The 25,130-nt window shown below is 58.4% G+C and overlaps 10 protein-coding genes across 10 annotated transcripts; 6 read left to right on the top strand and 4 right to left on the bottom strand.

The window, feature by feature from the left end:
* Window positions 1-153: 153 nt before the first annotated feature.
* Window positions 154-1,924, top strand: L226DRAFT_568451 (uncharacterized protein; the record flags this gene model as incomplete). The annotated part of the gene is made up of 2 exons (XM_067684163.1): window positions 154-226; window positions 288-1,924. The coding sequence occupies 2 exons, from the start codon at window positions 154-156 to the stop codon at window positions 1,922-1,924; spliced, it is 1,710 nt and encodes a 569-aa protein (XP_067537929.1).
* Window positions 1,925-2,764: 840 nt separating this feature from the next.
* On the bottom strand, window positions 2,765-3,805 carry L226DRAFT_532173 (uncharacterized protein). The gene is made up of 2 exons (XM_067680212.1): window positions 3,068-3,805; window positions 2,765-3,015 (listed from the first exon to the last, which is right to left on the bottom strand). The coding sequence occupies exons 1-2, from the start codon at window positions 3,732-3,734 to the stop codon at window positions 2,906-2,908; spliced, it is 777 nt and encodes a 258-aa protein (XP_067537930.1). The 5' UTR covers window positions 3,735-3,805; the 3' UTR covers window positions 2,765-2,905.
* A 2,150-nt stretch (window positions 3,806-5,955) lies between these two features.
* On the bottom strand, window positions 5,956-6,619 carry L226DRAFT_320440 (uncharacterized protein). The gene has a single exon (XM_067673873.1). It carries the CDS (start codon window positions 6,462-6,464, stop codon window positions 6,084-6,086), a length of 381 nt encoding a protein of 126 aa, XP_067537931.1. The 5' UTR covers window positions 6,465-6,619; the 3' UTR covers window positions 5,956-6,083.
* A 1,336-nt stretch (window positions 6,620-7,955) lies between these two features.
* Window positions 7,956-9,275, top strand: L226DRAFT_457993 (uncharacterized protein; the record flags this gene model as incomplete). Its single annotated transcript, XM_067675414.1, has 2 exons — window positions 7,956-9,028; window positions 9,098-9,275. Coding segments are annotated over 2 exons (1,251 nt in total), but the record flags the coding sequence as incomplete, so codon positions are not given.
* A 2,481-nt stretch (window positions 9,276-11,756) lies between these two features.
* L226DRAFT_320464 (uncharacterized protein) lies at window positions 11,757-12,391 on the top strand. The gene has a single exon (XM_067673874.1). It carries the CDS (start codon window positions 11,915-11,917, stop codon window positions 12,308-12,310), a length of 396 nt encoding a protein of 131 aa, XP_067537933.1. The 5' UTR covers window positions 11,757-11,914; the 3' UTR covers window positions 12,311-12,391.
* A 783-nt stretch (window positions 12,392-13,174) lies between these two features.
* On the top strand, window positions 13,175-15,225 carry L226DRAFT_610695 (uncharacterized protein). The gene is made up of 4 exons (XM_067686192.1): window positions 13,175-13,182; window positions 13,248-13,298; window positions 13,376-13,482; window positions 13,543-15,225. Exons 3-4 carry the CDS (start codon window positions 13,381-13,383, stop codon window positions 15,106-15,108), a joined length of 1,668 nt encoding a protein of 555 aa, XP_067537934.1. The 5' UTR covers window positions 13,175-13,182; window positions 13,248-13,298; window positions 13,376-13,380; the 3' UTR covers window positions 15,109-15,225.
* A 760-nt stretch (window positions 15,226-15,985) lies between these two features.
* Window positions 15,986-17,648, bottom strand: L226DRAFT_532178 (mRNA triphosphatase CET1). Its single transcript, XM_067680213.1, has 5 exons — window positions 17,207-17,648; window positions 17,074-17,123; window positions 16,755-17,016; window positions 16,515-16,633; window positions 15,986-16,461 (listed from the first exon to the last, which is right to left on the bottom strand). Exons 1-5 carry the CDS (start codon window positions 17,613-17,615, stop codon window positions 16,264-16,266), a joined length of 1,038 nt encoding a protein of 345 aa, XP_067537935.1. The 5' UTR covers window positions 17,616-17,648; the 3' UTR covers window positions 15,986-16,263.
* Window positions 17,649-17,848: 200 nt separating this feature from the next.
* L226DRAFT_503666 (branched-chain alpha-keto acid dehydrogenase E1-alpha subunit) lies at window positions 17,849-20,229 on the top strand. Its single transcript, XM_067677948.1, has 10 exons — window positions 17,849-18,106; window positions 18,454-18,479; window positions 18,541-18,619; window positions 18,668-18,676; window positions 18,748-18,803; window positions 18,857-18,864; window positions 18,918-19,033; window positions 19,097-19,283; window positions 19,337-19,574; window positions 19,650-20,229. Exons 1-10 carry the CDS (start codon window positions 17,861-17,863, stop codon window positions 20,029-20,031), a joined length of 1,347 nt encoding a protein of 448 aa, XP_067537936.1. The 5' UTR covers window positions 17,849-17,860; the 3' UTR covers window positions 20,032-20,229.
* On the bottom strand, window positions 20,052-22,285 carry L226DRAFT_320536 (uncharacterized protein). Its single transcript, XM_067673875.1, has 3 exons — window positions 22,262-22,285; window positions 22,139-22,207; window positions 20,052-22,069 (listed from the first exon to the last, which is right to left on the bottom strand). The coding sequence occupies exon 3, from the start codon at window positions 22,067-22,069 to the stop codon at window positions 20,276-20,278; it is 1,794 nt and encodes a 597-aa protein (XP_067537937.1). The 5' UTR covers window positions 22,139-22,207; window positions 22,262-22,285; the 3' UTR covers window positions 20,052-20,275.
* A 933-nt stretch (window positions 22,286-23,218) lies between these two features.
* Window positions 23,219-24,263, top strand: L226DRAFT_532181 (PR-1-like protein). The gene is made up of 4 exons (XM_067680214.1): window positions 23,219-23,737; window positions 23,803-23,874; window positions 23,935-24,112; window positions 24,187-24,263. The coding sequence occupies exons 1-4, from the start codon at window positions 23,500-23,502 to the stop codon at window positions 24,203-24,205; spliced, it is 507 nt and encodes a 168-aa protein (XP_067537938.1). The 5' UTR covers window positions 23,219-23,499; the 3' UTR covers window positions 24,206-24,263.
* The last annotated feature ends 867 nt before the right edge of the window (window positions 24,264-25,130 follow it).

The raw sequence follows: 25,130 nt of genomic DNA on the forward strand, positions 1-25,130 counted from the left end.
GCCAGGAAGGTATATAACATGGCTGGACATGCAGCTTTTCTCCAGCACAACTCGATCTCAGGCCTCGTTTCCTACAACCCAGCCTCACGCTGAATATACCGCGATCACGACTTTCTTCCACGACTTCTACGACATCTACGATTTCCCTCCACCATGCTTAACAACAAGTTCACGTCTCTCGCGGCCTTCATCGTTCTCGCTTGTGCCAACGCACACGCCTCGCCTCGTACGTCTCCTTCCCCATCTTTCTATATCTCTACGCATACTAACTCACCTTGCACATGCAGAGGCCGATGCCACTATCTCCATCGGATTGGACGGCGTAACTAGCGTCCTCGACTCGGTTGGCAACCTCCTCTCGACCATCGCCCCGACTGCGACCGCCGACGTCTCCGCTGCCACCACCGGTGTCGGGGCCGACGTCTCCCTCGGCGGGTCAGCCTTGCCCGGAGCCACGGCTTCCGTAGGCCTCGACGGCATAACGAGCTTCCTCGACTCAGCGGGCAGCGTCGTGTCGACCGTTGCCCCAACCGCGACCGCCGATGTCTCCACAACCGGTGCTGACGTCTCCATCGGTGGATCAGACCTTCCTGGGGCCACGGCTTCCGTGGGTCTCGATGGCATAACTACCTTCCTGGATTCAGCGGGCAGCGTCGTGTCGACCCTTGCGCCTTCCGCAACGGTCACTGCCGATGTTGGCGGTGCGTCAGACCCCGGAGCGTCGGTCTCCTTGGGTTTGGGCGACGGCTCATCCTCTGACGGATCCGGGTCCGCGACCACCACTGGGAGCGGTTCTGACGCCTCCGGCTCAGACGTGGCCGCCGTCTCCATCGGCTTGGGCTCCGACTCGTCGTCGTCCGCGACGAGCTCCGCAGACGGCGCTGACCCCAGCGCCACCGATAGCGAGTCGGCCCCAGGGGCGAACGTCTCTATCGGCGTGGGCGGCGACGGCTCCTCCAATGGCGATTCCTCGTCCGCTACTGGCACCGACGGCGCATCAGCCCCGGGAGCCACTGCGTCCATCGGCTTGGGCTCCGACTCTTCCTCGACCAGCTCTGGGGACGGAATTGACCCCACCGCTACTGATGACGGATCGGCGTCGTTGGCCTCCGTCTCTGTCGGCGTGGGCGATGGCTCGTCTTCCGGCGATGATGGCTCGTCCGCGACTGGCACTGATGGCGGGTCTGTCCCGGGAGCCACTGCTTCAGTTGGTGTGGGCTCCGACTCATCCTCCTCTGACGATGGGTCCACCATCCCGGGAGCCACTGCCTCCGTAGGCGTGGGTTCCGACTCATCCTCCTCCTCCTCCTCTGACGGGACTGTCCCGGGAGCCACCGTTTCTGCCGGTGTGGGCTCGGGTTCGTCGTCCGACGGTTCAGGCTCCGCCGACGATGGGTCCGCGTCAGGAGTGTCTGTATCAGCTGGCGTGGGCCCCGACTCGTCCTCCTCAGGCGCTGACGGCTCGGGCGATGGGTCAGGCTCTGGCGATGGGTCAGGCTCCGGCGATGGCACCCCGACCGACTCAGGCTCTTCCGGCTCGCCTTCCCCCACGGCGGGTGGTACAGACGGCACAGACGGCTCGGGCTCAGACGCGTCCGGCAGCGGCACCTCGACCAGTTCTGGCGCCGACGCGACGAGCACCGACGACGGCGGCAGGTCCGTCTCTGAGGGCGGTGATGGGAACCGCAGCCAAGACGACGGCAACAACGACACGAACGACGGTAACAACGACGGCGGGCATGGCACGGGCGGCGGCCAGGGCGGTCTTGGTCAGACGGGCACGAACAACGACGGTGCTAGTGGCCAGGGTGGCCGCTCCGGTCGTCGCTGGTTCAGCGTTCGTCACCCGCACGGCGCGGTGTTCGAGCACCAGAAGAAGAGTGATGGGGTTGTTGGACGTGCTCTTGCTGCGATGTGGGCTTGAGCTTGGATAGGGCGAGGGATGGGCGCGCAGGATGGGAGAGAATTGACATAGGATTGTTTGTATTTGCTCTTCATCTTTACGACTCTTTTCTTTTCCCTTTTTGGCACACGAGACATGTACAGTAACAGAATCGGAACGAATTACTATGATTTCTCCGCTCGTTCTCCTTTGGTGTGCGCTGAGTTCGTCTTAAATATCCAGTGGATCTCTAATGAGTCCACAATGTGTAGTACTTAGTCTTGCGCAGTCTGACAGCTTCACAAGTAACACCGTCACCTTGGGCTCCAAAATTCATGGGCGTCTGGTATGCCTATTACGGACGTGCTTATGATATACTTGCTGTGCTGGCACGCTTTCCCCCCTAACCATCATGCATCATCATCCAGTACTCTACTGACGTCACTCACACATACTCGTCTCCTCTCGCCCAAGACCACTGACTATGGACTGTTGAGCACATGCCGATGCCTCCTCGCATGTTGCCAGCCGGACGATGGGGTTGAAGGCGATATTGGCTCCGATTTCGATCTAGACCAGCACTCCACCGGAAGAAGGCCGTGTCCCCACAGTCCCAGCGGATATGAGCCGGCGGCTCCGCAAATCAATCCTGGACTGCTTTCATGCGTGCACCCCGTCTTCCTGGTTTACTACCTTCTGACGGTGCAGGCTTGCGGGATGGGCCGTCCGGGGCAGCTGCGTCGGACCCTTCGCACCCTCTTCGCGGAAGAAGCATGGCGCGATGACGAAGGGTGGTCTTCTGCGTGTGCGGGAATGGTTCTTGGGGTGACAATGGGTGTATCCCCCGCTCGAGCACAAACGTGAAGTTTGCTGAGTTCAGGTTTTCAAGTGCGTGAGTTGCCCATCCCCTAGTGCGTCGAGAAGGGTATATAAGTTTGTACAGTTCCTGCAGTAGTTCTTCAGCACACCCAGTGTCCTCCAGCACCAGCACCCACCACCGCCTACGCCCATACACCCGCCACCTTATCTCTCACTCGCACTTCTCGCGTACGCCTTCACCATGCTCAGCAACAAGTTCATCACTCTCGCGGGCTTCGTCGTCCTCGCTTGCACCGGCGGGCAGGCCCAGGGTGGTACGTTTATCTGTCTCCAACGCATGTGATCTCATACTGACTACTACTTCAGATATCGGGGGCAGCGGCGAAGACGGAGCAGGCGGCAGCCTCTCGAGCATCGTCTCCTCCGCCTTGCCGACCGCAGACGGCCAGGGCCTGAATTCGGCCCTATCCGGCGTGAACTCTGTCGTATACACCGCCGTCGGAGGGGTGTCCTCAGCCGTGCCCCCAGTGGTGTCCGGCGTGAGCTCGCTAGTGACGTCTGCCTTGGGCGGCGTGTCCACACAGTTGCCCTCGATCGTGTCGGGCGCGTCATCACTCGTGTCGGGTGTTGCGCCCATCAACACGGGTTCCTCGAGCGACGGAGATAGCTCCTCCGCTTCCCCTACTATCACCAGCACGACGGATTCGAGCGCCAGCACCTCGACAGAGTCGGGCACGTCAGCCGGAAATGTTGAGTCCAGGGCCGACGACAGCAGTGACGACGGGGGAGTGGGCGGCAGCGTCTCGAGCATCGTCTCCTCCGCCTTGCCAACCGCAGATGGCCAGGGCCTGAACTCAGCCCTATCCGGCGTGAATTCGGTCGCATACACCGCCGTCGGAGGGGTCTCCTCGGCCGTACCTCCAGTGGTGTCCGGTGTGAGCTCGCTAGTGACGTCCGCATTGGGCGGCGTGTCCACCCAGCTGCCTTCGATCGTGTCGGGCGCGTCGTCCCTCGTGTCGGGTGTTGCGCCCATCAACACGGGTTCCTCGAGCGACGGTGATAGCTCTGCTGCTTCCCCGACCAGCACCGACTCGGGCACGGATTCTACCCCTACCGACTCGGGCGATGGCAATGGCTCGAACGACGACGGGACTGGGAACACCCGCCGTGGATACCACCCGCGTGGTGCGTACGTCCAGCGCACGCTCTAGGGCGATAGAGTAGTCCCGTCGCTTGCCAGTGGGTTGGAGTAGCCAACTGCTAGGAGAGCACAAAGATTAGAAGAGCAATTGAAGTTGAAGTTGTACTTGTACCACATACATTGTTGCGCCCAATCATATATCATTATCGTTCAAAATGCCTTGATAAGGAACAGCACACGGTAGCTGGACCTGATTATGACGCGCGCACGTCGACCATGTCGTGTGCGTGGTAGAACGCTATGCCCGCAGGAGACTTGTGAGGGGTCGAAGTTGTACCGCTCAGCTAGCGAGGCTGATAGCGACTAGTGACTGTCCGCGCAAGTTCGTCTTTCGCCCTGCTCAGGTTCACGCTGGCTGTATAGTATCTACAAATTATAATCGAGACGGTGGAGGGGCTGACGGCGAAGTCCTATTAATATTCCCTTGATCCGGTCAGTGTCAGTGTCACTGCCGTCATGACGAAGGCACAGTAAGTACTTACATTAATATTATACATATGCATTGCATCGACGTGTGATTGACGCTTGCTTCGTGAGTGCCAATGGTGGGGATAAGTATGTGAGTAAACGGTGAGTCGCTGGTGACTCGGGAGTCGGAGCGCGCGCCGCTGTACTGTACTGTACGTCGGGAGGGAGGGAGGAAGCTCCGACGTACGGCTCAACTGCAAGAGTCAAGACCCTGGTGCAGCGTGCTTGAGGCTCAGCGGGACGAGAAGCGCGATGCATGACTCGGAGACCAGCGACGGCGTTGGGATGTCGCGTCCTGTGTCCTGAGTAGTGACTGAGTACTGAGTACTGAGTACTGAGTAACAGTGCCAGTGCTAGTGCCACTAGTCTAAGACTTAAGTACTGCTAGTCCAATCCTGTGGGACCTGGGTCCCGTCGTCCGCACTCCGAATCGGCCGTCCCCGGACCCCGAGTCTCTTGAGCGTTGCCCAATGCCCGTGACGGTGCCTCGCTTCGTCGAGCGCAGGACGCACCATTGACCAATGACCAATGACCGCCGTCGTGCCATGATGATGCGGGGGTGGGGGGTCGGCGCTGAGTACTGAGTACTGAGTACTTAACTCAAGTTGAGTGCTGTCGCTGCGCGCGGACTAACTTGTACTAATGACTAGTGACTGGTGACTGGGGACTGGGGACTAGCTAGTAGCGGCAAACGCTAAAGACAGTGGCACGAGACGAGACGGTCGATCTTGAACCAATTGCAACAGTAGTCGCTCTACATTGAACATTGGTAGTACTTAGCACTCACCGGCACGCTGACACATATGCGGGCATGAACGAGCGCGAGCCGACCGGGGCTCTCCGGGTCTAGTAGCAGCTGTCAACGACATGATTACAGACTACATACAGTACATAACACAGCGCAGCGCCGCCGGGTGGTACCTGGCGTCCGATGGTGTCAGCTAGACTCTAGTAAGTACGCTATCATCGAAGAAGAAGTTATGGTTGGGTACATAGTGCGTACGTACGTACGTGAGTGCTCACGGCACGGAGGCTACTGGGGACGTCGTGAGGGTGAGGGTGAGACTTGGGTGAGGGCGGGTGTTCTAGAATCTATCTTGAGCGCTGGGGCCCTGGGACGAAGGCCTAAGAGAGGACGACCCTAGGGTGAAGACGTACAGTAACTGAGTCTGATAGCGACTGATGATTAATTGATTGGTCTTCAAGAGCAAGCGGGGCGTCCGAGTCCTGCGCGGGATAATGTCGCTGACGAGACGAGAGACACGGGTAAAGGCTGAATACATACATACGTGCTCAGAGCCTAGAGGAGGAGAGATCCTATCAGAGCCGGGAACCGGGGATAACGAATTCAAATGCAGATGGGCGGCGGGCAGTGGGCGTCGATCTCCGTAGTGATGGTTAAATCTGATGCGCAACTCGAGCGGGATGATTGGACGGCCCCCAGGGCCCACACCCATGTTGGCGCCTGGCGTACTCGTACTGTCAGTACGTCGCCCGCGTACATCGCACGTCGGTTCCTCGATCCTCGGACGGACGGGTCCAGTTGTAACTGGGCGTTTCGATGTCGACGTCGACGTCGATGCCGATGCCGATGTCGATGTCGATGTCGATGTCGAGATGACGCGTCCGGCTGCGCCTGACAGCGAGCCTTGAGAGGCATCACGCGTCAGGCGTGACGTGGGTGCCGTCCTCGGATTGAATGAGGCTGGCTGGCTAAGAGGGGAGACGACGATCCGGGGTGGAACGTGGGGTCAGAGGTCGCTTTGGCAGGGAAAGGGAACGACAAAGAGGAGGCGTCTCAGGAGTCAGCGCCGCGGAGCCTTGGGGAGAACACGGGACTACGGACGTGGCGACAAAGAGGGCTCGAGCAGGCTCGAGGCCGAGGTCGTGTTGTGTGATGCAGAACACGATGATGAGACGACGAGCGAGCCACCGAGTCCCGAGCGGCTCGAGACGAGACGAGACGAGCGCAAAGATGAGGGAGAACGGAGATCCACGGGCGCGCCGAGGAGAGCGAGAGTTGGCAGCTCGAAGCTCGAGATAAGTACGGGTGCGATTGGGCGAGGTGAATCCGGGGTTCCCAGAAGACATCATGCATGGCGAGATGGACGGAATCACGGGGGGATGCCGCTGCCCGCAGCGCCGCCACGGCACATGTGCGTTGGTGCCATGCAGAATCGAGAAGGCCGGGTATACTTTGCCCTAGCGCAGGATGGGGCAAGGGCCCGCGGCTGGAAGCATTGACGTCCGGGTGTCGATAGTGCGGGCGATGGCGGGCGAGGCGCGAGTGGGTCCCGTGGCTCGAGGCGGGCGCGAGAGAGAGAAGATCGTGGCGGCTCTTGGGCAGAGGATGTGGGGATTTGGCTAGTGACCAACCACTAGTGCAGGTGCGGGCGTGCGCAGCGATGGACTGCGTAGTACGGGTGCCGGTGAGCGAGTTTGCACTACGGGGAGATTTCAGGCGTAGTCCGGGGACAGACGGAATGCGAGGGCTTGTGAACGATGGGAGGTGGGGCGCGGCGTGGATGGCCGCTGGGGAAGTCGGGAAGGTGGAGGAGGCGTTGGTGGCGGTTTCTGTGGAATAACATGGGGTGTTGCCGATGCGGGGTAGAGGGAGCCGCGGGGAGGGGGTTCGTCCTTGTCTGCAGGGCTGAGATGCCAGAGAGATAGATGAGATTGGTCGTGATGGGGGCTATCAGGTGTTGGCTGCGAACAGAGATACGGTAGATGGTGCCTCAGCTAGTGGCCGCTGGCAAGACTCGGGTACGGGGGTAGCTCAGCGATGGCCAGCGGCGGGGATAGGATGGGAGTAGATAGCGCTGCACAGCAAGGACTGGTGCGATGGAAACGAATGGGGATGTGCGGTGGGCGACGAGGGTAGAACGGCGGGGCGTGCGGCCTGGAGACAGGTTCGTAGAGAATTGGTGGCACATTACGACGCTGGGACGGGGTGTATACAAAGCACGAGGTTGAGAAAGAACGTGCAGTGGCGGAGGCGGAGATGGGAGGATGCACGGGAGGCGATCTGGGGATGCGCTCGCGGGGCTTGAATTCGTCGCGGAGCCCGGACCGCGGCCACATGGTTGGGAAAGGAGCCCCATATGGAGGTGGTGGCGATCGAAGTGATGATCGGACGAATGGATCGAGATCGGGGCTGTAAATACCAGGAATAAGTCGCGACTCGCCGTCTCTGCGTCCTCTAGACCTCCCCTCCACGTCCCTCGTCGCCGTCGAGTCCCACACCGAACTGCACACCAAGTGCGCACTGCGAGGAGAATGGCGAAAAGAGGGATGGCGCAGCAGGTGAGCGCAGACAGGCGTGGCATGCGGGTGGAGATTATAAGGGAATTGAGCGTCCCACGGCGGACATTGCAGACTGTGGGTGCTTCTCAGGCGGAGGACGTGCGATCAGAGCTCGAGGGAGAGGGAGAGGGGGAGGGAGAGGGAGAGCCAGTGCGGCTCGCAGCGCCGTCTCCGTCCGCCTCGCAAGCCGCGTCCCACTCCGAGTCCCATGTCCGCTTCCTCGCCCCCATTCATTCCGACCCGACCCTCTCCTCCGTCCTCCCCTCTCCCTCCCCTCCCTCCATGTCACTCCGCCCGTACTACCCAAACATGCCTCCCATCCTCCTCCTTCCCGTCGAGCTCCTCACCCGCATATTCCAGCTCGGCGTAGACTCCGATCCCCTCCCCGACGACCGTCTCCCCGAGCATCGTCCCTTCGAGGTCCTCGTCTCCCATGTTTCCCGACACTGGCGCCACATCGCCCTCCACACCCCCCATCTATGGAGCACCGTCCACTTCCGACTCAAGTCCCACATCGACCGTGGCAGGGCCTATCTCTCCCGCAACCCCCGCCTCCCGATAGACCTCTACGTCGACACCTGCGCAGAAGACACCGCGAAGCACCGCAAAGATCTCATCTTCCGTGACTCCTTCATGCCCACCTTTGACGTCGTCCTTCCCCACATCGCCCGCTGGCGCGAATTCCACCTCAAGGTCGCCGACCTCGAGTGCAAGGGCTACGCACGCAAGGTCCTCAACACCTGTGGCTCCGCACCCCTCCTCCGCACCCTCCAGCTCTGGCACGTCCAGAACTGGGAGTCCCCAGAACGTCTCTTTGGTGCCATTGGCCCGCCCCCCGTCGTCGTCTTCGGCGGCAAGCTCCCCAACCTCAAGAACATCATCCTCCAGGGCGTCAACCTCCCCTGGACGAGCTCGCCCTTCCTCTCCAACCTGACCTCCATCGAGTACGCACTTCATTCTGATGATGTCCGCATGCCCTGGGAGCAATGGCGTTCCATGCTCGTCTCCTCCCCCAACCTCGAGCGTCTCTTCCTCCACTACTCTGGCCCCCGCGCCAAGTCCTCAGGCGGCCTGCCCCCAGACGGCATAGAATACTGGGGCGCGGATCCCCCAGATCCAGATGACGTCCTCCCCCCAGGTCTCGCTCTGCCCCCTGCCGCTGACCCCGTACTCCTCCCCCGCCTGCAGGAGATCCAGCTGCACGACCTCGACTCGGACTACCTCATCGCTCTCTTCCGCACCCTCGAAGCCCCGCGCCTGCGCTCTCTCCACCTCGAGCTCGACACCGAAGACCAGGACTTCACACCCTTCATCGAGTACCTCGTCGCCCCGCCCCTCGTCAAGCGCGTGCACCCGTACCCGCACCCGCACCCGCACGCGAACGGAATCACGAGCAACGGCCACGCGCACGCGCACGCGAGCAGCATCCAGCGCAACCCATCGCGGCGCCCCAAGTTCCCCCACCTCACGTCGCTCACCGTCTCCGCGCTCTCGTGCACCGTCGAGAGCTGGCGCGCGCTGCTCGAGAGCGCTCCGGAGCTCACGCGCCTCGAGCTCGACCTCGCGGTCATCCCCGAGGGCGCGTTCGACGTGCTCTTCGGGAACGCGCGGGCGGATCCTCCTGGGGCGGGGGCAGGTGTCTCCAGATCAAGTCCGCCGTCGCCGTCGCCGTCTACGCTCGCTGCTGCGTCCTCCCCCGCGTCGGAAGCGTCGGTGTCGACGGCCTCGTCTGCCACGCGCGTGAACGGCGTCACAAACGGCGTGCATGGCATCGATCTGAAGGGCAAGGGCAAGGGCAAGGGCAAGGCGCGCGCGACCGACTCTGCCTCTGCCTCTGCCTCTGACGCCTCGCGCGAGTACGACTACGACTTGGATTATGCGTACCAGCCACACGCGCGCACAGCGCGAGGGAAAGGCGAGGGCGGGGCTGCGGATCACGACGGACATGACGGAGAGCCCCCGATCCCGATCCCGATCCTGCCTGCGCTGCAGACGCTGCGTATCGCGGGTGTGTCGGGGACGCAGCTGGCGCGGCTCGCGGCGCACCGGCGGGGGCGCGGGTGCCCGGTGCGCAGGTGGGAGGTCGAGGACGGGGCGCGGGACGAGGAGGGCGTCGCGCTCGAGCGGGAGCTGGCGGAGATCAGTGCGCGGTGGCGGGCGAGGGTGGTTCGGCGCGAGAGGGAGAGTGCGAGTGCGCTGGGAGGAGGAGAGGGAGGGGGAGGGGGCAAGGTGCGCGAGCCGTGGAGGCTGGACGAGGATGTGGAGAGGTTGGTGTGGTATCGGGAGGAGGAGCCGGAGTATGATGAGGATGAGGGCGTGGATTTGGAGGGGGACGCGGAGCTGGGGGGCGATGACGAGGACGAGGAGGGCGAGGACGAGAATGAGGAGGACGGGCACGGGCACGGGGAGGATGAGGCATAGCGGTGCGCCTCGCCTTCGTCTCGTCTCGTCTCCCCTCATCTCCTCTTCTTCTTGAGGTTCTTCCATCTGCATGGGAATCGCAGGACTGCCACGGCACGGTCGGACAAACCGTCTCGTCGGGAATGCGCGTATCTGCCTTCTGTCTTCTGTCTTCTGTCTTCGGCCCCGGGGTGTACGACGGGCCACGGCCCACATCTCTACCACCACTAGTCCCGTCCCGATCAGATTCACTGGCCTGGGCCACCTGTAGCATCTACGATTTGAGTTACTGTACTGCGTGCTGGGGTTCCGCTTGTGTTTTGTTTTTCTGTCTCGTGTCTCGGTTCCGTGTCTCGTACCTCGTATCTGGCTCTCTCTGTCTCTGTCTCTGTGCTCTGTTGTGGTGGTCATCCGAGCGAGTCGTGCTTCGCGCTGTGTACGTGCTTTGTGTAACAATCTAGTGCTGAACGGGGTCTGCGGCGTCGACGCGAGTCGTTTCTGCTGCTAGTGTCAGTGACGGATAAGTATATATGTTGAGCCTGCCAGGATGTTCGTTGATGCTCGTCGCTCGCGGTCGCCGAGGAGGCCTCAACTCGAAGGAGTCTTCGCGATCGCGAGGGCGAGCGCTTCCGTCGGCAACCACTTGTGATTGTGACTTGACTTCCACCGTCATTAATAACATTTGAATGTATAGTGATGCCAAACGACCCCGGGGCCGGGGCCCGGAGGCGCAGTGCATACTCGTGTGCGGCCTATGTTACATGTACAGTACTACCATCGAGCTGTGGCATCGCGCAGACGGGTCTCCAGTGCGTCCAGGTCGAAACAACTACCGTTCACATGCACACTGAGCCTCTCTGCTGAGAGTCGAGACAGGCCCGGGATCGTCAGCCTCCTCGCTCCCCCGTCGCAATGCGCATTGCGCTCCCGGCATCATCGATCATCGTCCGCCCCGCCGCCATTCTTTCCTCCGCTCCCCTCCCGCTCTCCGGTACCCCGCGCAGTCCTGTTGTTCTTTTACTCATTGAACTCCATCCTGATCGCTGCAGCGCGCACACGCAGCCTGCAGGACGCGTCCCAAAGCCAGCTTGAAGCAACTACGCCGAGGTTTCGACGACGCTCGTTACCTGAGGACCTCAGTGTCGTACTCGCTGAATTCGCGCGCTGGTAGTACGCACCATGCGGGCGGTAGCCACGGCGGAGGAGGGAGATGGAGCTGCTATCGTCTTCGGCCCCCAAGTCCATCTGGAACTTCGACCTCGAGGAGGCTCCAACATGATGGCCACATGGAAACAGGTTGGAAAGTAGCAAGTAAGTACGCGATTGCGCATATATACCTGACTGTCAACTTGAAGAAAGCCAGTGACCATGATGTGCGTGTGGGTCCGCTATGCTGTGGAGTAGACGTGTGCACTAAAAACGTCCACAATCTCAGATCTGGTCGCCAGAACGAACTTGAACCGCCGTCGACATCGAGCGGTGGCATTGTGCATGCGTGACTCCCGGATCGTCGTCAGGAACTTGGCAGACGTCAACACGTCAACGGTCACACAGGCATCCATCCTCACCATCCTCACCATACCACCATACCGATACCGATACAGACCGACGGTACCCTCGTAAGTAGTAGTACGAGCACGTCATACGGCTGTACTAACCGTTTTCTGTAGCTTCTGCAGGATGCAAGTTCGGAGATCTCGCCCACTGCTCGTGGCCTCGCAAGTCGGAAACAGCCTTGGTAAGCTTGTAAGTGACATGGAACTGAGTTAGTGAATATATGTACAAACCGCTCATGCTAGCACTGGGAGTCCAGGGCCCCTATCTATGATCTATCCATACATATGCCAACGCCCGCACTCGCCCCCATGCCCAATCTCGCCCACGCCTGCGCTTGCGAGGTGCGCATGGTGTCCATGGGGGAGCCGAACAGCAACAACTTTGAGCACCGACATGATCCAGGAACCCCTCTAGACCCGAACGGGGCCGCGCGTAACGTATGTAGGCCCAACCTACTCCACAATCGTGCAGGTGCGTCTACATATCATCACGGACCTACTGAACGCCTGTCAGTGTCAAAGTTCGACTCGGAACGCTGTCACCCTCGCAAGCGCAGTACGAGCGGCTTCAACTCGCTTGTGTTGTGCTCCTCTTCACATTGGGCCAACCGCTCGTGCCAGGTGCGGCGGACGGCCTGTATATTAAGTTCATACTCTATACTGTCGTACCGGCGAGGCTGACAGCCTAGCGGCAGCGACAAAGCTCATCCCTGTCCCTGAGCGTGTGCCGTCTGCCGCCTGGGGGCTGCTAGCTGCCGGGGGGGCGGCGCTGTCGGAGAACTGGGCGACTGTGGATATCATGCCTTCTTGTCAGCCTTGTTCTCCGAGATCTCTGGTTTCGTATGTTCCCTACAGATGAAAGCATGTACTCAGTACACATATTCTCTGAAACTGACTCGAATCAGCTTGAAACATATGTACCAGAAGCTATAAAGTTTCCGTTCCCTACAAGTATGGCCCCTGTTAGCCTGGAAGTGATAGTGGGGTCCGCTACAAATGTGCGACGCTGACAAGAGGCCGCCGTACTTTCAATCTGAGTCCAAAGGTCCAGAGCTGATGTTAGCCACCCTGGCCTCTCGGCGCTCAGCTCAACACTGCTCTCGACCACGACCTAAGTCCTGTATCGAACAACGACATGTCCGCTATCTCGCTTCCAAGGCCTACAGCAGTTGGCCTCTCCAATTTGGAGGCGGGACTCCGCTAGCTACTCGGAGGTGTCGCCGTCACGGTGGGGAAGTCATGTACTTCGAGTACATGTGGAATCCGAACAAGGGCCGCAACACTTCGGAAGACAGTCCCACGACGAGGCCATGTAGTGACTTCCGATGCGCTCAGTCTTGTCTATCACTGGTTTGATGCTCGAAGTCCTGGCCTGAAAATCCATCGTGACGTTCACCACGACCACGCGTGAGTAAGCCACGTGGAAGCCATGTGTGTTAATATCTTGGTATGCAGTTCGTTCGGAAGTTGAAACTTGACGTGACGGATCCGGACGACCTTCTGCTGGCCCCTTTCGCCGGCCGCCATCCTTCTTGTGACAATACCATCGGTCGGTGAGTACTGAGTACTGAGTTTTCTCTTACGCACTCGAGTCACATCGGATCTGACGTTGCTGCAGAACCCATCGGTTTGACTGCATCTTCAGAACGCTGCGTGTACCGTGCCCATGGTGAGTTCCAAACTGGTGCATGCAATGGCCTGAATCATTTTGGTTAATCATTCGACTGTTGTTACCGCCAATGATAGATACTATGGCGGCAACTATCCAACACGTTGTGTCAGAATCGCTCGTTCGGACAGAGGATGTTCGCGCTGGCGAGAGACTGAGATCCGTCGAGGCTCAGGAGATGGCTGTGAGTGTCGTGCAGGACCATAGGGGCCACCAGAATTGACACAATTAGATGGTTCTGCAGTCCCGGCAAGGCAACTCGAGCTCCCACTCAATGCACAACGGCCGGGACGTCATCAATGAGAAGCTGCCCGCAGAAGTCCTCTTGCTGATATTCCGCGGCGTGACCCCGAGTCAGGACGATGCCATGGCGCCGATTCGGCTCACGCACGTATGTCGTTCCTGGCGCATCCTCATCCATCAGTGGCCTGCGTTCTGGTTGGGCATCCTCAATCCTGCCGACAAGACGTCGTTCACGTACAATCCCAGGAGGTTCCCTTTCGTCCTGATTGCCTTCGAGAAGTCCCAACCGGTTGCCGATCTCGCCGTCTCCCTCCACGGCGCCTTTCTCTCCACGTTGTGCACCATACCAGACCACGCTTCGCGCATCTCCACCCTCTGGCTCGACTGCTCGCACGACGTCGGCAACGGCATGGACTCTCTTTTCGATCTGCACCTCCCACGACTCGAGAGACTGTCACTGTGGTTCTATTGCGAACGAGGCCGGTACAACTCCCTAGCCTATACACCACCAGTTGTCCATTTTCCTCGTCTCAGCTACCTACGGACCAATTGCATGCAGTTGGCGCTTAAGTGGATGGCGATGAATCCCGGAATTCGGAGCCTCGTCTGTGGTGGTCGCTACTCAGATTCCTACTCGAAAAACCGTAATATTCCCTTAAGGTGCTGTCGGTTCAACACCCTTTCCATAATGTTCAAAGCGTTGGAACGATGCTCCAACCTCGAGGAGCTGGAGGTGAAGCATTGTTTTCCTACCGCCGGTGCGCCGTTCGACCGCCTGGACGCCGACGTTCACATACATTTGTGGAAACTCAAGTTTCTTCGCCTGTGTGGGGATCCAAAATCAGTCCGCGACACACTTGAACGCCTGACGTTCCCGGACACCGCAAGGATCGCTCTTCGCGCTGTTTACGCACATCGGTCGCCCTCTGACCTCCTTCCGAGGAGGCACGTCCTTCCTGTCATACCGCAAATTCGCTCGTTGGTGATCTCTGTCTCCCAAGCACGCCTCCCGTTTCGCAGGACCTCAATCCTTGGTGAGGTCGAGCCGGGCGACAAGCGATTGTCGTTACTTGCCGAAGAAGTAGCGTCCGAGGATTGCGCCGCGTACTTCTTTGATCTCTTCGCTCTCTTCCGGGGGTTGACCGCATGTTACTCACCCATGAACATCACCCGCATACGGGTGGAGTGCTACTGGCACCTCGACGGCGACGGGGGAGGGTATTCCTGGCTCTACTCGCATCATCCTCGGGTTATCGAACTCGTCCTCGACGTTTTTAGTCCCGGAGACGCCCTCTCCTCACTCGGCGCGGGGAACGTCCTGGAGCACCTCGAGCATCTGACCGTCGTCATCTACGTGCACGAGACGTCGGACAAGGAGTATAGAACTATGATGCGGGCGTTGGAGGTGCGCGCAGCCTGTGGCCTGCGCCTCCGATCACTCTCCTTCACGCAGGAGGTCGACAGGGAGGTGTTCGAGTATGGTTATCCTTCGTTGACAGTCCACCAGATCGCTCGGTTGGACGAAATCGTGGAGAAAGTCTCGATCAAGACTGTCGTCACTGATTGAGGTTAACGATGGCATCTCCCCATGCATATACTGTATAACTTCACCCGTCTTGAAATTGGCGTAACCTTGTATGTCCCCCTTGCACGTCTTGATATTGTGTAGCGTCGTTGCCGACCGGCATTGTTCTTGTCCTGAGTCTTGCATACAAAGCTATCTGTTTACTGTGATCTTGAGAAGGCTAGAAGACGTTCGCACATGTCCACCCTCACAGGTGCGACGATTGCTGGTGCAGGGGCAACCGCGCAGCAATATAGCTGTCCTTCCTTTACGCCAGACTTGAATCGACTCACCGATAGGCGCATTCCCGACGCCCTAGTCCGACTCGTCGGAGCGGGGATCACGAAGTGCCGGAGGGAAACGTGAGTCGTTGATTCAGCTACGAATGCATCCATACTCTCTTTGCCATGATATTCCCTTGCAGAACGCCGACTGCACCACCCAGCAGAGAAGGCACACAACAACGTAGTGTAGACTTGCACATCCGTCCTACCTCAGACACGGACATCCGACTCCAGGTGATACTCTGCCGAGTATTCGCAAGAACTACTCTCTCACACGCGGAGCCCACCACCGGCGGTATGGCGGTAAGAGATCCGTCACTCCCGAGATCTCCGCCCCCTCTGCGCCGAGCTTCCAGGAAGCGGGCAAGCGGACAAGATCGAGGCTTCCCTGCGCGTTGCATGCGCGAGCTAGATTCTCCGGAACCATCGAAACCTAGCGCGAAGCTGCGCCGCCTGCGACCGAGGGCATGAGTCGCATCCTGACCTTGACTTGCCATATCGAACTCCGCTTCACACCACGCGTCGCGCTCATCGCCTTCGTGCTCGTGCCTTGTCCGACGACACGCAAGAACCTAAGCAGAGGGCCTAAACGCGCAGACTGTTAGGGTAAGCTCGTGTTCCCAAAAGTGCGGCTATGAATACAACCGAGAGCATCAGCGACATTAGTCCAAGACGTAACGATACACACTCCCGCCTCGAATCTGCCACTCTGCCACTCTGCCAAGCTCCGAACCCCCGCCTCGCGTATGCGATGTCCGATGCGATAGGAGTCGACCTTCGGGGAACGACAGGGTCGGGCCCACGAGGGGAATGACGGGAGGCAGTCAGGGCGAGGGGGTACCCAGTGAAGGCAAGACCAACACCTTGATAGGCACTAGCGAGTGTCGCCTCCGCCAGACGCGGGGTTGGCATTCCGGCAGAGTATACGTGCATTGTTGACGAACGCATGTATGAGCTCGTCGAACGCGTTCTGCTCTGCGATGGTGTACTCGGGCAGCCCGCGCTTCGCCGCGACCATGAGCAGGTAGTCGGAGTGCCGGAGCTCGACCTCCAGCTCGTGCAGGATCTCGGGCTGATGGAATGTGAGGGGGTGCAGACAGGTTGCAGGGAAGATGGGGAGCGCACTTTTGAGTTTGGGCCGAAGGTCGCGGTGACCTGCGTGAGGTCGATCGCGAACTCTTGGTGTGTATAGCTAAGGCGGTCCTTTTTGCGGGTGTGTGTGGGCGAGCCTATCGGTGGCGGGACTAAAGCGCCGAACGCCACATACAAGAAGACACGCATGTCAGCACGGCATGAACGAGAACGCGGACGAGGAATGAGATAGAAGCGGGGGCAACAGGCATGGCACGAGGAATGAGGACGCACCTGGTATTTCCATGTTCACGCTGACGCGCCAGTCGACCAAGCGTTTCGGACAGAAGATGTTGAGATCCCCGAGGCGGACCTTGCGCACACACGCGCGCACCTGGCTTGTCTTCTCGTCGCGTGTCACGCGGATCTTCTCCCCGCGTCCGCTCTCGGGCGAGTAGAAGTTGTCGATGAGGTGCAGGTGCTCGTAGTTGATGTTCAGCTCGGGCTTCTCGACCTTGAGCTTGTTGAGGAGGATGTTATAGTGCTGGTGTTGTCTCTAGGGACGACACGTGTGCGCATGTGAGTGCGGGAGCGGCGGTGGTTAGGGACATACTGCGGACATGTTGGACTCGAAGCGGACTTCCACTGAATGTGGTGCGAGAACTATCGCGCATCATACAGGCCAGCAGGGAAAGGCCGTAACGTCAACCTCGCGTAACCGGACAATGCAAGCCAAAACCACGCACTCGACTCGACCAATACTGGCAACTGCAACCTCTGTCCTCCCGCGAGGTCCCTCAACACACCAATTTTTGCTTCCACCTCTATCACTCCCCCAGGCTCCTGCGGTCGCTGGCTGATGTGATAGTGGATGAAGTCCGCGATTTCGCGGATAAATTCGTCGAGGGGCTCGACACCAATTATGGAGGGCGATAGCAGTGGCAGGGCGTCGGAACCGGCATCGGAGCTCGTGCTCGGGTGCGCGTCTCCATCGCCGTGTCCAGCAGCGTGTCCGTTTGACATGCGACGGTCGCTTGGTTCGGAACGAGAGGAAGAGGCTTGTGGAGGTTGTGGGGAGGAACGACGAGCGCGTTTTGGTGGTCGGGAGTCTGCTGTGTCGCGTTCGGAGTCGGACGAGTGAAAGTCACGGTCCATACAGTTGCAACAATGTTCCTAGTGGTATATTCGTGTGCGCCCCGAGATAAACCAAGAGCTTCGAAGACAGCAAGCAAGAAGATGAGGAGGAGAACGCAGACCAAGCCGCCACGCGCGCAAAGACATATCAATGTCATGGCGAACTCGGACCGCGCCGAAGACCCCACGTGGTCCGTTCAGCCACAGGCGCGCATTACCCCGCATCGGCGTCTCCCCGCACTCACCTGCTCTTGCTCTTGTCCACCATGTTCCGTCCGACGCGCTTCCCGCCATCTCTACGCCAGCTCACCGTCGCCCGCACATCCAGAGGCGTTGCTTCGGTGACCCCGAAGCTTCCTGAGTATCCTCATGGCAATTTACCCTCGTCGCAGTCGCCCATCACTTCAACCATGCACTTCTTCAACTCCGTCATGGACTCTGGCAAGCAGATTCCCACCTACAGGATCATCGATGGTGCAGGGCAGCCAATTGAGGGCGCGGAGGTTCCAGAGGTATGTTCGAATAATGATTCGTTCTCGACTATCTTCCAAGTGCTCTGCGTGCGGGAGGTTCAGCCACCTTGCCTGAAGACGCCGCGTTTTGGGGCTATAGAATGTTATGGTGTAATGTATGGCGATTGGCTGCAGGCTATGCGCCAGATTGCATACTGCTCTCTGCGGCTTATTGATAGTGGCCAGATCTTGTCAGTAAGACGGACGGTGCCTCCTACGAGAACCATCTCAGAGGACTTCGTGGTCCGTAATCAACACTTTCAGTGGCTGTAATCCAATACATTTGATGCTCCCTTGCAACGTGTGTGACGATGTAGCAAAGCTAACAAGCCCCATTTCTTCGATAGCTGGACCGAGACTTCGCGCGCAACATGTGAGACGCCGCTCCTCTCTTCATGCCGTGCCTCTCGTTACTAACGGGAGCTGCCGTGAAGGTACGAGAACATGGCGCAGCTGCCCATAATTGACGACGTCCTTTACAACCTCCAACGCCAGGGTCGAATATCCTTCTATGTGAGTCCCGAACTCTACGTTACCGAACTATCTCTCACCTACCTGTAGATCACTGCCGTGGGTCTCTTGACGTCAGCTTGTCCCCGTTTTCACAGCCTCTAACCCCCCCTTTGTCAATTATGTTGTAGTATGGGGAAGAGGCGGCCGTTATTGGCTCTGCCGCCGCTCTCGCGCCTGATGACGAGTGAGTGCCCTCATCCGTTTATGTCTCGAGTGCTCAGCGAACACAGGAATAAGAGTGCTGGGTAAGCATATTCCTACAGCGCACCTCGGAACACGACCTGAACCCTGTCTGCAGCCCAGTACCGCGAAGCCGGCGTTTTGCTGTACCGCGGTTTCGGGATCGAAAGTCTTATCAACCAATGCTACGGAACGAGCCTCGACAGCTGTACCAAGGGCAAACAAATGCCGGTGGTATGTCATACTATTGTCATCACGCTAAGCGCAAGGCTGTTTTTGAACGACTTCCTCCCTCAGCACTATAGCTCCAAAGAGCTTCACTTCCATACGATATCGTCACCATTAGCAACGCAGATCCCGCAAGCTGCGGGCGTTGGTTTCGCGTTGAAGCGCGATCCGTCAAGGCGAGGGAAGAACTGTGCAGTGACATACTTCGGCGACGGCGCTGCGTCTGAAGGCGATTTCCACGCCGGCATGCTCCTGGGTACGTCGCTCGTCTATCGTGTACCATTGCGTCCATCTCACATGCTCGTACAGCATCGACCATCCCTTCGCCAACGCTGTTCATCGCGCGGAACAATGGTTTTGCGATCTCAACGCCCTCAACCGAGCAGTATTACGGAGACGGCATCGCAGCGCGCGGGGCAGGATACGGCGTACACACCATCCGTGTCGACGGCAACGACGTGCTCGCTGTCTACTCCGCCGTCAAGGAGGCGCGCCGCCGCTGCATCGAGGAGGGCCGAGCGGTACTCGTCGAGACCATGACATACCGGTGCGTCATCTCGTCCCCCTCCCTATTTCTCCGCACGAGCGTGATTCTCACTATAATTCATCCGCCGTGACACAGAGTCGGCCACCACTCGACCTCCGACGACTCCTTCGCCTACCGCCCGAGGAAAGAAGTCGAGGAGCGCAAGCGGCTCGACAACCCGCTCGTGCGCTTCCGGCTCTTCCTCGAGCTGCGTGGGTGGTGGTCCAAGGAGGAGGACGACGCGCTCAAGGCGCGCATCAAGGCGGACGTGCATGCCGCGTACAAGAAGGCGGAGGCGCTCCCGCGCCCGCCGCTCAGCGAGATGTTCACGGACGTGTATGGCGGGGAGCAGCCGTGGAACTTGCGGGCCCAGGAGAAGGAGCTGAAGGGCCTGGTGCGCAAGTATGGGAGGTCGTGGGAGCCGTGGAAGGCGGAGCTGAAGAAGTTCAAGGGCGAGGGTAAGGAGTGGTTCGATTGAGTTCGGTGGGTTTGATTAGGAAGAGGTACGGATGAAATGGACGGACGGATGGAATGAATATTCGGATGGAACGGATGGACACAGGCTGAATGTATAATGGTCATCGCTAACTCATCCGTCGTGCGCAATTCGCCAGACAGTCTTTTTGTTGGCTCTACATCCTGCGCACAAAGTGTCTGATTCAACATATGCTATTCCTCGCGCATGGTACACTAAGAGTAGTCGTCCGTTCGCGAGACGTGGATCATGATGATGATGCAAGCAGAGTCAAGAAGAGACTACGTGCTTGTTGTGCGCTAGATTGGAGAGACTGCGACCCTTTGATGCCGCTGTGGCCCCGTGGTCCCCACTCAACATGAAACGAGAAGCGTGGAATGATGGTCTCCAGCCGCAGTACTAGAAGCCATGCGATTTCCGGCATAGGCATTACGGCTCTGCTCTCCTCCTCGGAATATGCACGTCGTACAAACTTGAAATCCTGGAGTCGTAGCCCTCGAGAAGCCCGTTCTGCGAGGACGGACACCATGGTCTCGTCTGCGACGGCCGTACTGTCGGTGTCAGTGTGGAGCGTGAGGTAACGCAACTGGGGCAAGACACCTTCCTCAGCGAGCGCGACGAAGACGTCTGCGGAAGAGGGAATATTGATGTCGAGGTGGAGGATATAAGGAAACTGCTGGAAGAGCCAGAGCCATCCCTTGTTGACGTCGGGTGGGAACGGGTCGGTGCAGCACAGCGTCAGGCGACTGATCATGTGCGGAAGAAAGACCGACATTGCGCTTTGGAAGAAGCGCGAGATGTCCATGGAGATCTCTCTGGGAGATCCATGGACATACGAGTACAGCTTGAGCGGAACGTCAAAGCCCTGGTCGGAAACTTGCTTGTGACCTCCCACAAGGTATCGGTAGACGAGGTCCCCACTGATTTGTGGATGGGGTTTTATATGGATCGACACGGCCCCGATATCGCGGATGCATGGTACGCCCGCTCCATGAACCGGAGAACCCACTTCGTAGTAGCGGTGACGCGATACAAGTGTGACTTTGGCCGTTGCAGGTAGCTTCATGCATTGAAGCAGTGCGCAAACGGTGTGGGGTCCTTTGGCGATAATGACCAGGTTCTCGAGGCTTGGCAAGTCAAGAGGAGGATCCCTCGGCCTCGTAGCTGTACCGGAGATGCAGCGGTGGAGTCTCAGCTCTTTCAAGCTGACGCATGTCGCCCTGAGGGCACTCCAGAGGTGGTCCGTTTCGCGAAGGGTACAGCAGGGGGCCCAGGAGATATCGTCCTTGTTATTCCACCCCTTCCAACGCTGGCCGATGGTGACTTCGTGCAGTGAAGGCTTGATCCAGCGCAGTGCGAACGTGACGCAGTTCGTGCGGAGACGTCGAAGACTTGGGGCGGGTAGGGAAGGATTTGCAGGGACGCGGGCTTCCTTGCACATGAGCCACACCGAGAGGTCCTCGAGATGGGGAAATTGAAGGTCAAAGAACGCATGCATGTCCCAGCTTCTCGCCGCTGTACAGTCAAGCGCAAGGGTAGAGATCCGAGACACATGTCTCATTGAGATGCTTCTCAAACTAGGCAGAAATGCGCCAGTGAGTGTAAACCGTAGTCCGGGAACCGGAGCGGATCTCTCGAACGCCATGCGGACAGTTGGCAAGTCCTTTCCTCCGCGACCGACGATCTCTTCATATGGATCAAGGAAGTCTGTCCAGAATATCCGGTCACCATGAAGCAAGAGCCTCCAGGAGCGACACACGTGGGTCAACCGAAGGGCGTCGACGGGCTTGGCTCGGGGGTTGACTTCACGGAAAATTTGCATTAGGAGTTCGTTGGGGAGGAGCTCGTTGATAGATGCGCCGGAGTTATAGATCGATTTGATTTCTCGGATGCGCTTCTGCAACACCAGGATCTCTTCCTCATAGACCCGGAGCATGCTCGAAGCCATATATTGTAGCTCAGCGGACCGGAGACCTGCAAATTTCGCTTGTTCTTCTTCCACTAAGTAGGCTTCATAGACCTCCGCGTGATAATTGCCCATCTAATGAGCAAGTCGGAGTAGAACAAACGCTGTCAGGAATCCGAAGACGTCCTATTTATCATGACGTACTTTACACGTCGATCCGCTGCTCACGTAGAATCAAAGACTCTGACGGCGTCGTGTGTCTCGCGTGAGCTGCTGAATACCAACTCAACGTCGTTGCACCATAGAACCTTCTTGTGAGAGACATACCTCGTCCGGATAGTCCCACGCAGTGGATAACAGGGTGACAGGCCTGAGCGCCAAGGAGGTCGTTGAACTTTGAACTTACCGTCACGTGGGAAAACAAACCTGCCCCCGAACTTCCCCGAAAACGCGAACCTTACATTTCTTCTTCCTCTGTGACGTCTCTTGTTGCATTCACATTGCAGTAATTTGGAAACACATCATCGACACATAGTTCTCTCGTGCCCCAATCCTGGCCTCAGTTGGAAACTTGAACTCAACGAGTATGAACCCTGCAGCTGCGTATGCTGCGGTCATATTGATACTATGGACTTGAACTGGACACTGGCAACAGCAGTACCTCTTGTCTGCGCGTCGAGATGTGACTCGTCTCTCCGCCGCCCACATCTCTGCCACGAACTAGAAGTGGGACGGCGGCCGATCAGCCACCATCGCGGCGATAATTCACTGTGCAAGCCATCCTCTGGCTCCGACCGGACCGCGCATCTGGGGTGAGTGGTCATGCCACAGGTTTGCAACAGGTTCGCGAAGATATTGAATATGCTAACGCGAGTCGGGCTGTGTAGCACTCGCGGTGCAAGACTCCGGCGCATTCGACCTAGACGCTCATGTCTCGATGGGCGGCGACTCCGCACATGCGCGCATGCAGGGTCCCGAGTGCATCGCACCGCCTATATACTCCGTGAGGGAGATTCTCCGTCAATATCATGTGAGTATGCGCCTACTTGCACCTACGCACGGTGCAGGTGTATACTCGACACCGAGCGTCCTATGTCCCGCTCGGGGAGATGACCAAATTCACTTGATAGTCCCGCAGAGAACGATCCTGGGAGCGGTTCCGGTGAGGATGAATATGAATATCATCAATGGACGGTACTGACGAACCTTGTAGCACTGCCTAATATGACTGTCCATTATTGTTTCAATCATATTCGGGAGGTCACGCGTACGATGCCTTCGGCGGGAGCAAACAGCGACTTGCGCCCTCCGCATGCGCGCTGCACATAGGGGTTCAACTTGGTCGGAGTCCCGGCACAATTGGTGCGAGGGCGCAGCCAATCATATGCTGGTATGCATGCATCGGCACTGCGCGCACGAAACATACTATGCGCGTCCTGGTCGTCGACGAGAATATAAAACGGTGAGTCTACGCAAGAGCATCGACAGAAACCCACTCTCTTCTCTTCCTCTCCTCATCGGGTCAAAGCCTTTTTCTGCCTTCGCCTTCCCAGTCTTCAGCCGAGATGTTCAAGTTCTTCTTCGTTGTGTTTTCCCTCCTAGCGATCGCCAACGCTGGCCCGCTTGTTCCCAAGGACACTTCGGACAACGACATAGCCGCATACCTCTTCGCGCACAACTCCATCCGCTCGCAGCACGGCGTCGGCCCGCTCAGCTGGAGCGACGACCTCGCGGCGAAGGCACAATCATGGGCCGACAACTGCGTCTTCCAGCACTCCGGAGGCAAGCTCGGACCCTTCGGTGGTACGTCATGAGCAGTCGATCGTATGATGTTCGCTAGCGATACTCACCTCGTCATGCATTCGCAGAGAACCTCGCGGCCGGTACCGGCAGCAGTTATGGCATCGGTCCCGCCGTCAAGTCCTGGACCGACGAAGTTTGTGCGTCCGACCTATGAATCCGATTCCTCGTGCCTGTCAGTTGCTGATGAGTCCGTGCAGCCCAGTACAACCCGAACAGCCCGCAGCCGTCCCACTTCACACAGGTCGTCTGGAAGGGCTCCACCCAGGTCGGCTGCGCAGTGCAGAGCTGCAACGGCATCTTCCCGCCTAACTTCGGTCCCGCCAAGTACTTCGTCTGCGAGTACTTCCCTCAGGGCAACATTATCGGCCAGTTCGAGTGCGTATTGTCTCTCCCTGTGTCCCCCCCTGTGTTATTAGTCCCACGTCTAACCCCGGCCTGCTATCCTACAGTCAGAACGTCTTCGTGTAAAGGTGGGCTCGGTAGTCTCGGGACTCGCCGTTTAGCCTCCCATGGGTAGAGAAGGGAGATCACATACCGAGGACTTGTTTCGGGGTGCATCTGGACATTATTTATGACGTGCCTGTATCGTTATGGCTCACAACACATTTGATTGAATCTGGGTGCGTGTGATCAGAGCGCGAACGAGTGAGACTCCGCCCTCTTGATGGACGACGTGTGGAAGCACATACGTCGAGCGACAGTTCCAACGCCATATTGTCGCATTGCGGCCTCCCCGATGTGAGACGTCTCCGAAAAGCTACAGTCACGACCGTCAGAGCATATTCCGGTCTCCATGATGTCGATGATATCCCATACTACGCATGTCCGACAGAAGGATCAGAGTCCGAGATTTCCCAGCGGGCTAACAAAAGTAATGAGTATGTCGACGTCACTCTTGATGGTGCTGCGAAGATCGTCAATAAATGGAGAGGCCCCCTGAGCATCGAGATCCTCGGATATTCTTCGCCCGCGTGAACGTAGGTTCTCGTCTTGGCTGTGGGCGATACAGGCTTGTTTTGGTTGCTCCGTACTTTTTTCTGCTAAGAAATGTGACGGACCGACTGTGAGCTTTGGGAGCCAGAAGGCAGAGACGGTCAGCTCGGGCGAGTAGAAGAACGTGAGCCCGAGTCGCCCGCGCCTTCTAGCGTGCCCGACACCGTCTACTGGACAGGTCCTGGTAATGGATGTGAGTCAGATAGGAGGAATTGAGGAGAAATATTCGAGCTGATAAAGCGACAGTGACGGCAACGAAGTACGTACTCAGGATGGAGAAGTAACCACGGAGCCTGTGGAAACTAAGCATCGCAGATAGCGTGGCATGTTGCTCCCACATTCGAGGCACCCTCAGTCACGCGGGATCCCTGTCCCTCCGTCAGGATCCAATATTTTCTCA

The sequence above is a fragment of the Lentinus tigrinus genome, assembly GCF_003813185.1.
Source record: "Lentinus tigrinus ALCF2SS1-7 unplaced genomic scaffold L226scaffold_6, whole genome shotgun sequence".
In the NCBI taxonomy this organism is placed as follows: Eukaryota; Fungi; Basidiomycota; class Agaricomycetes; order Polyporales; family Polyporaceae; genus Lentinus; species Lentinus tigrinus.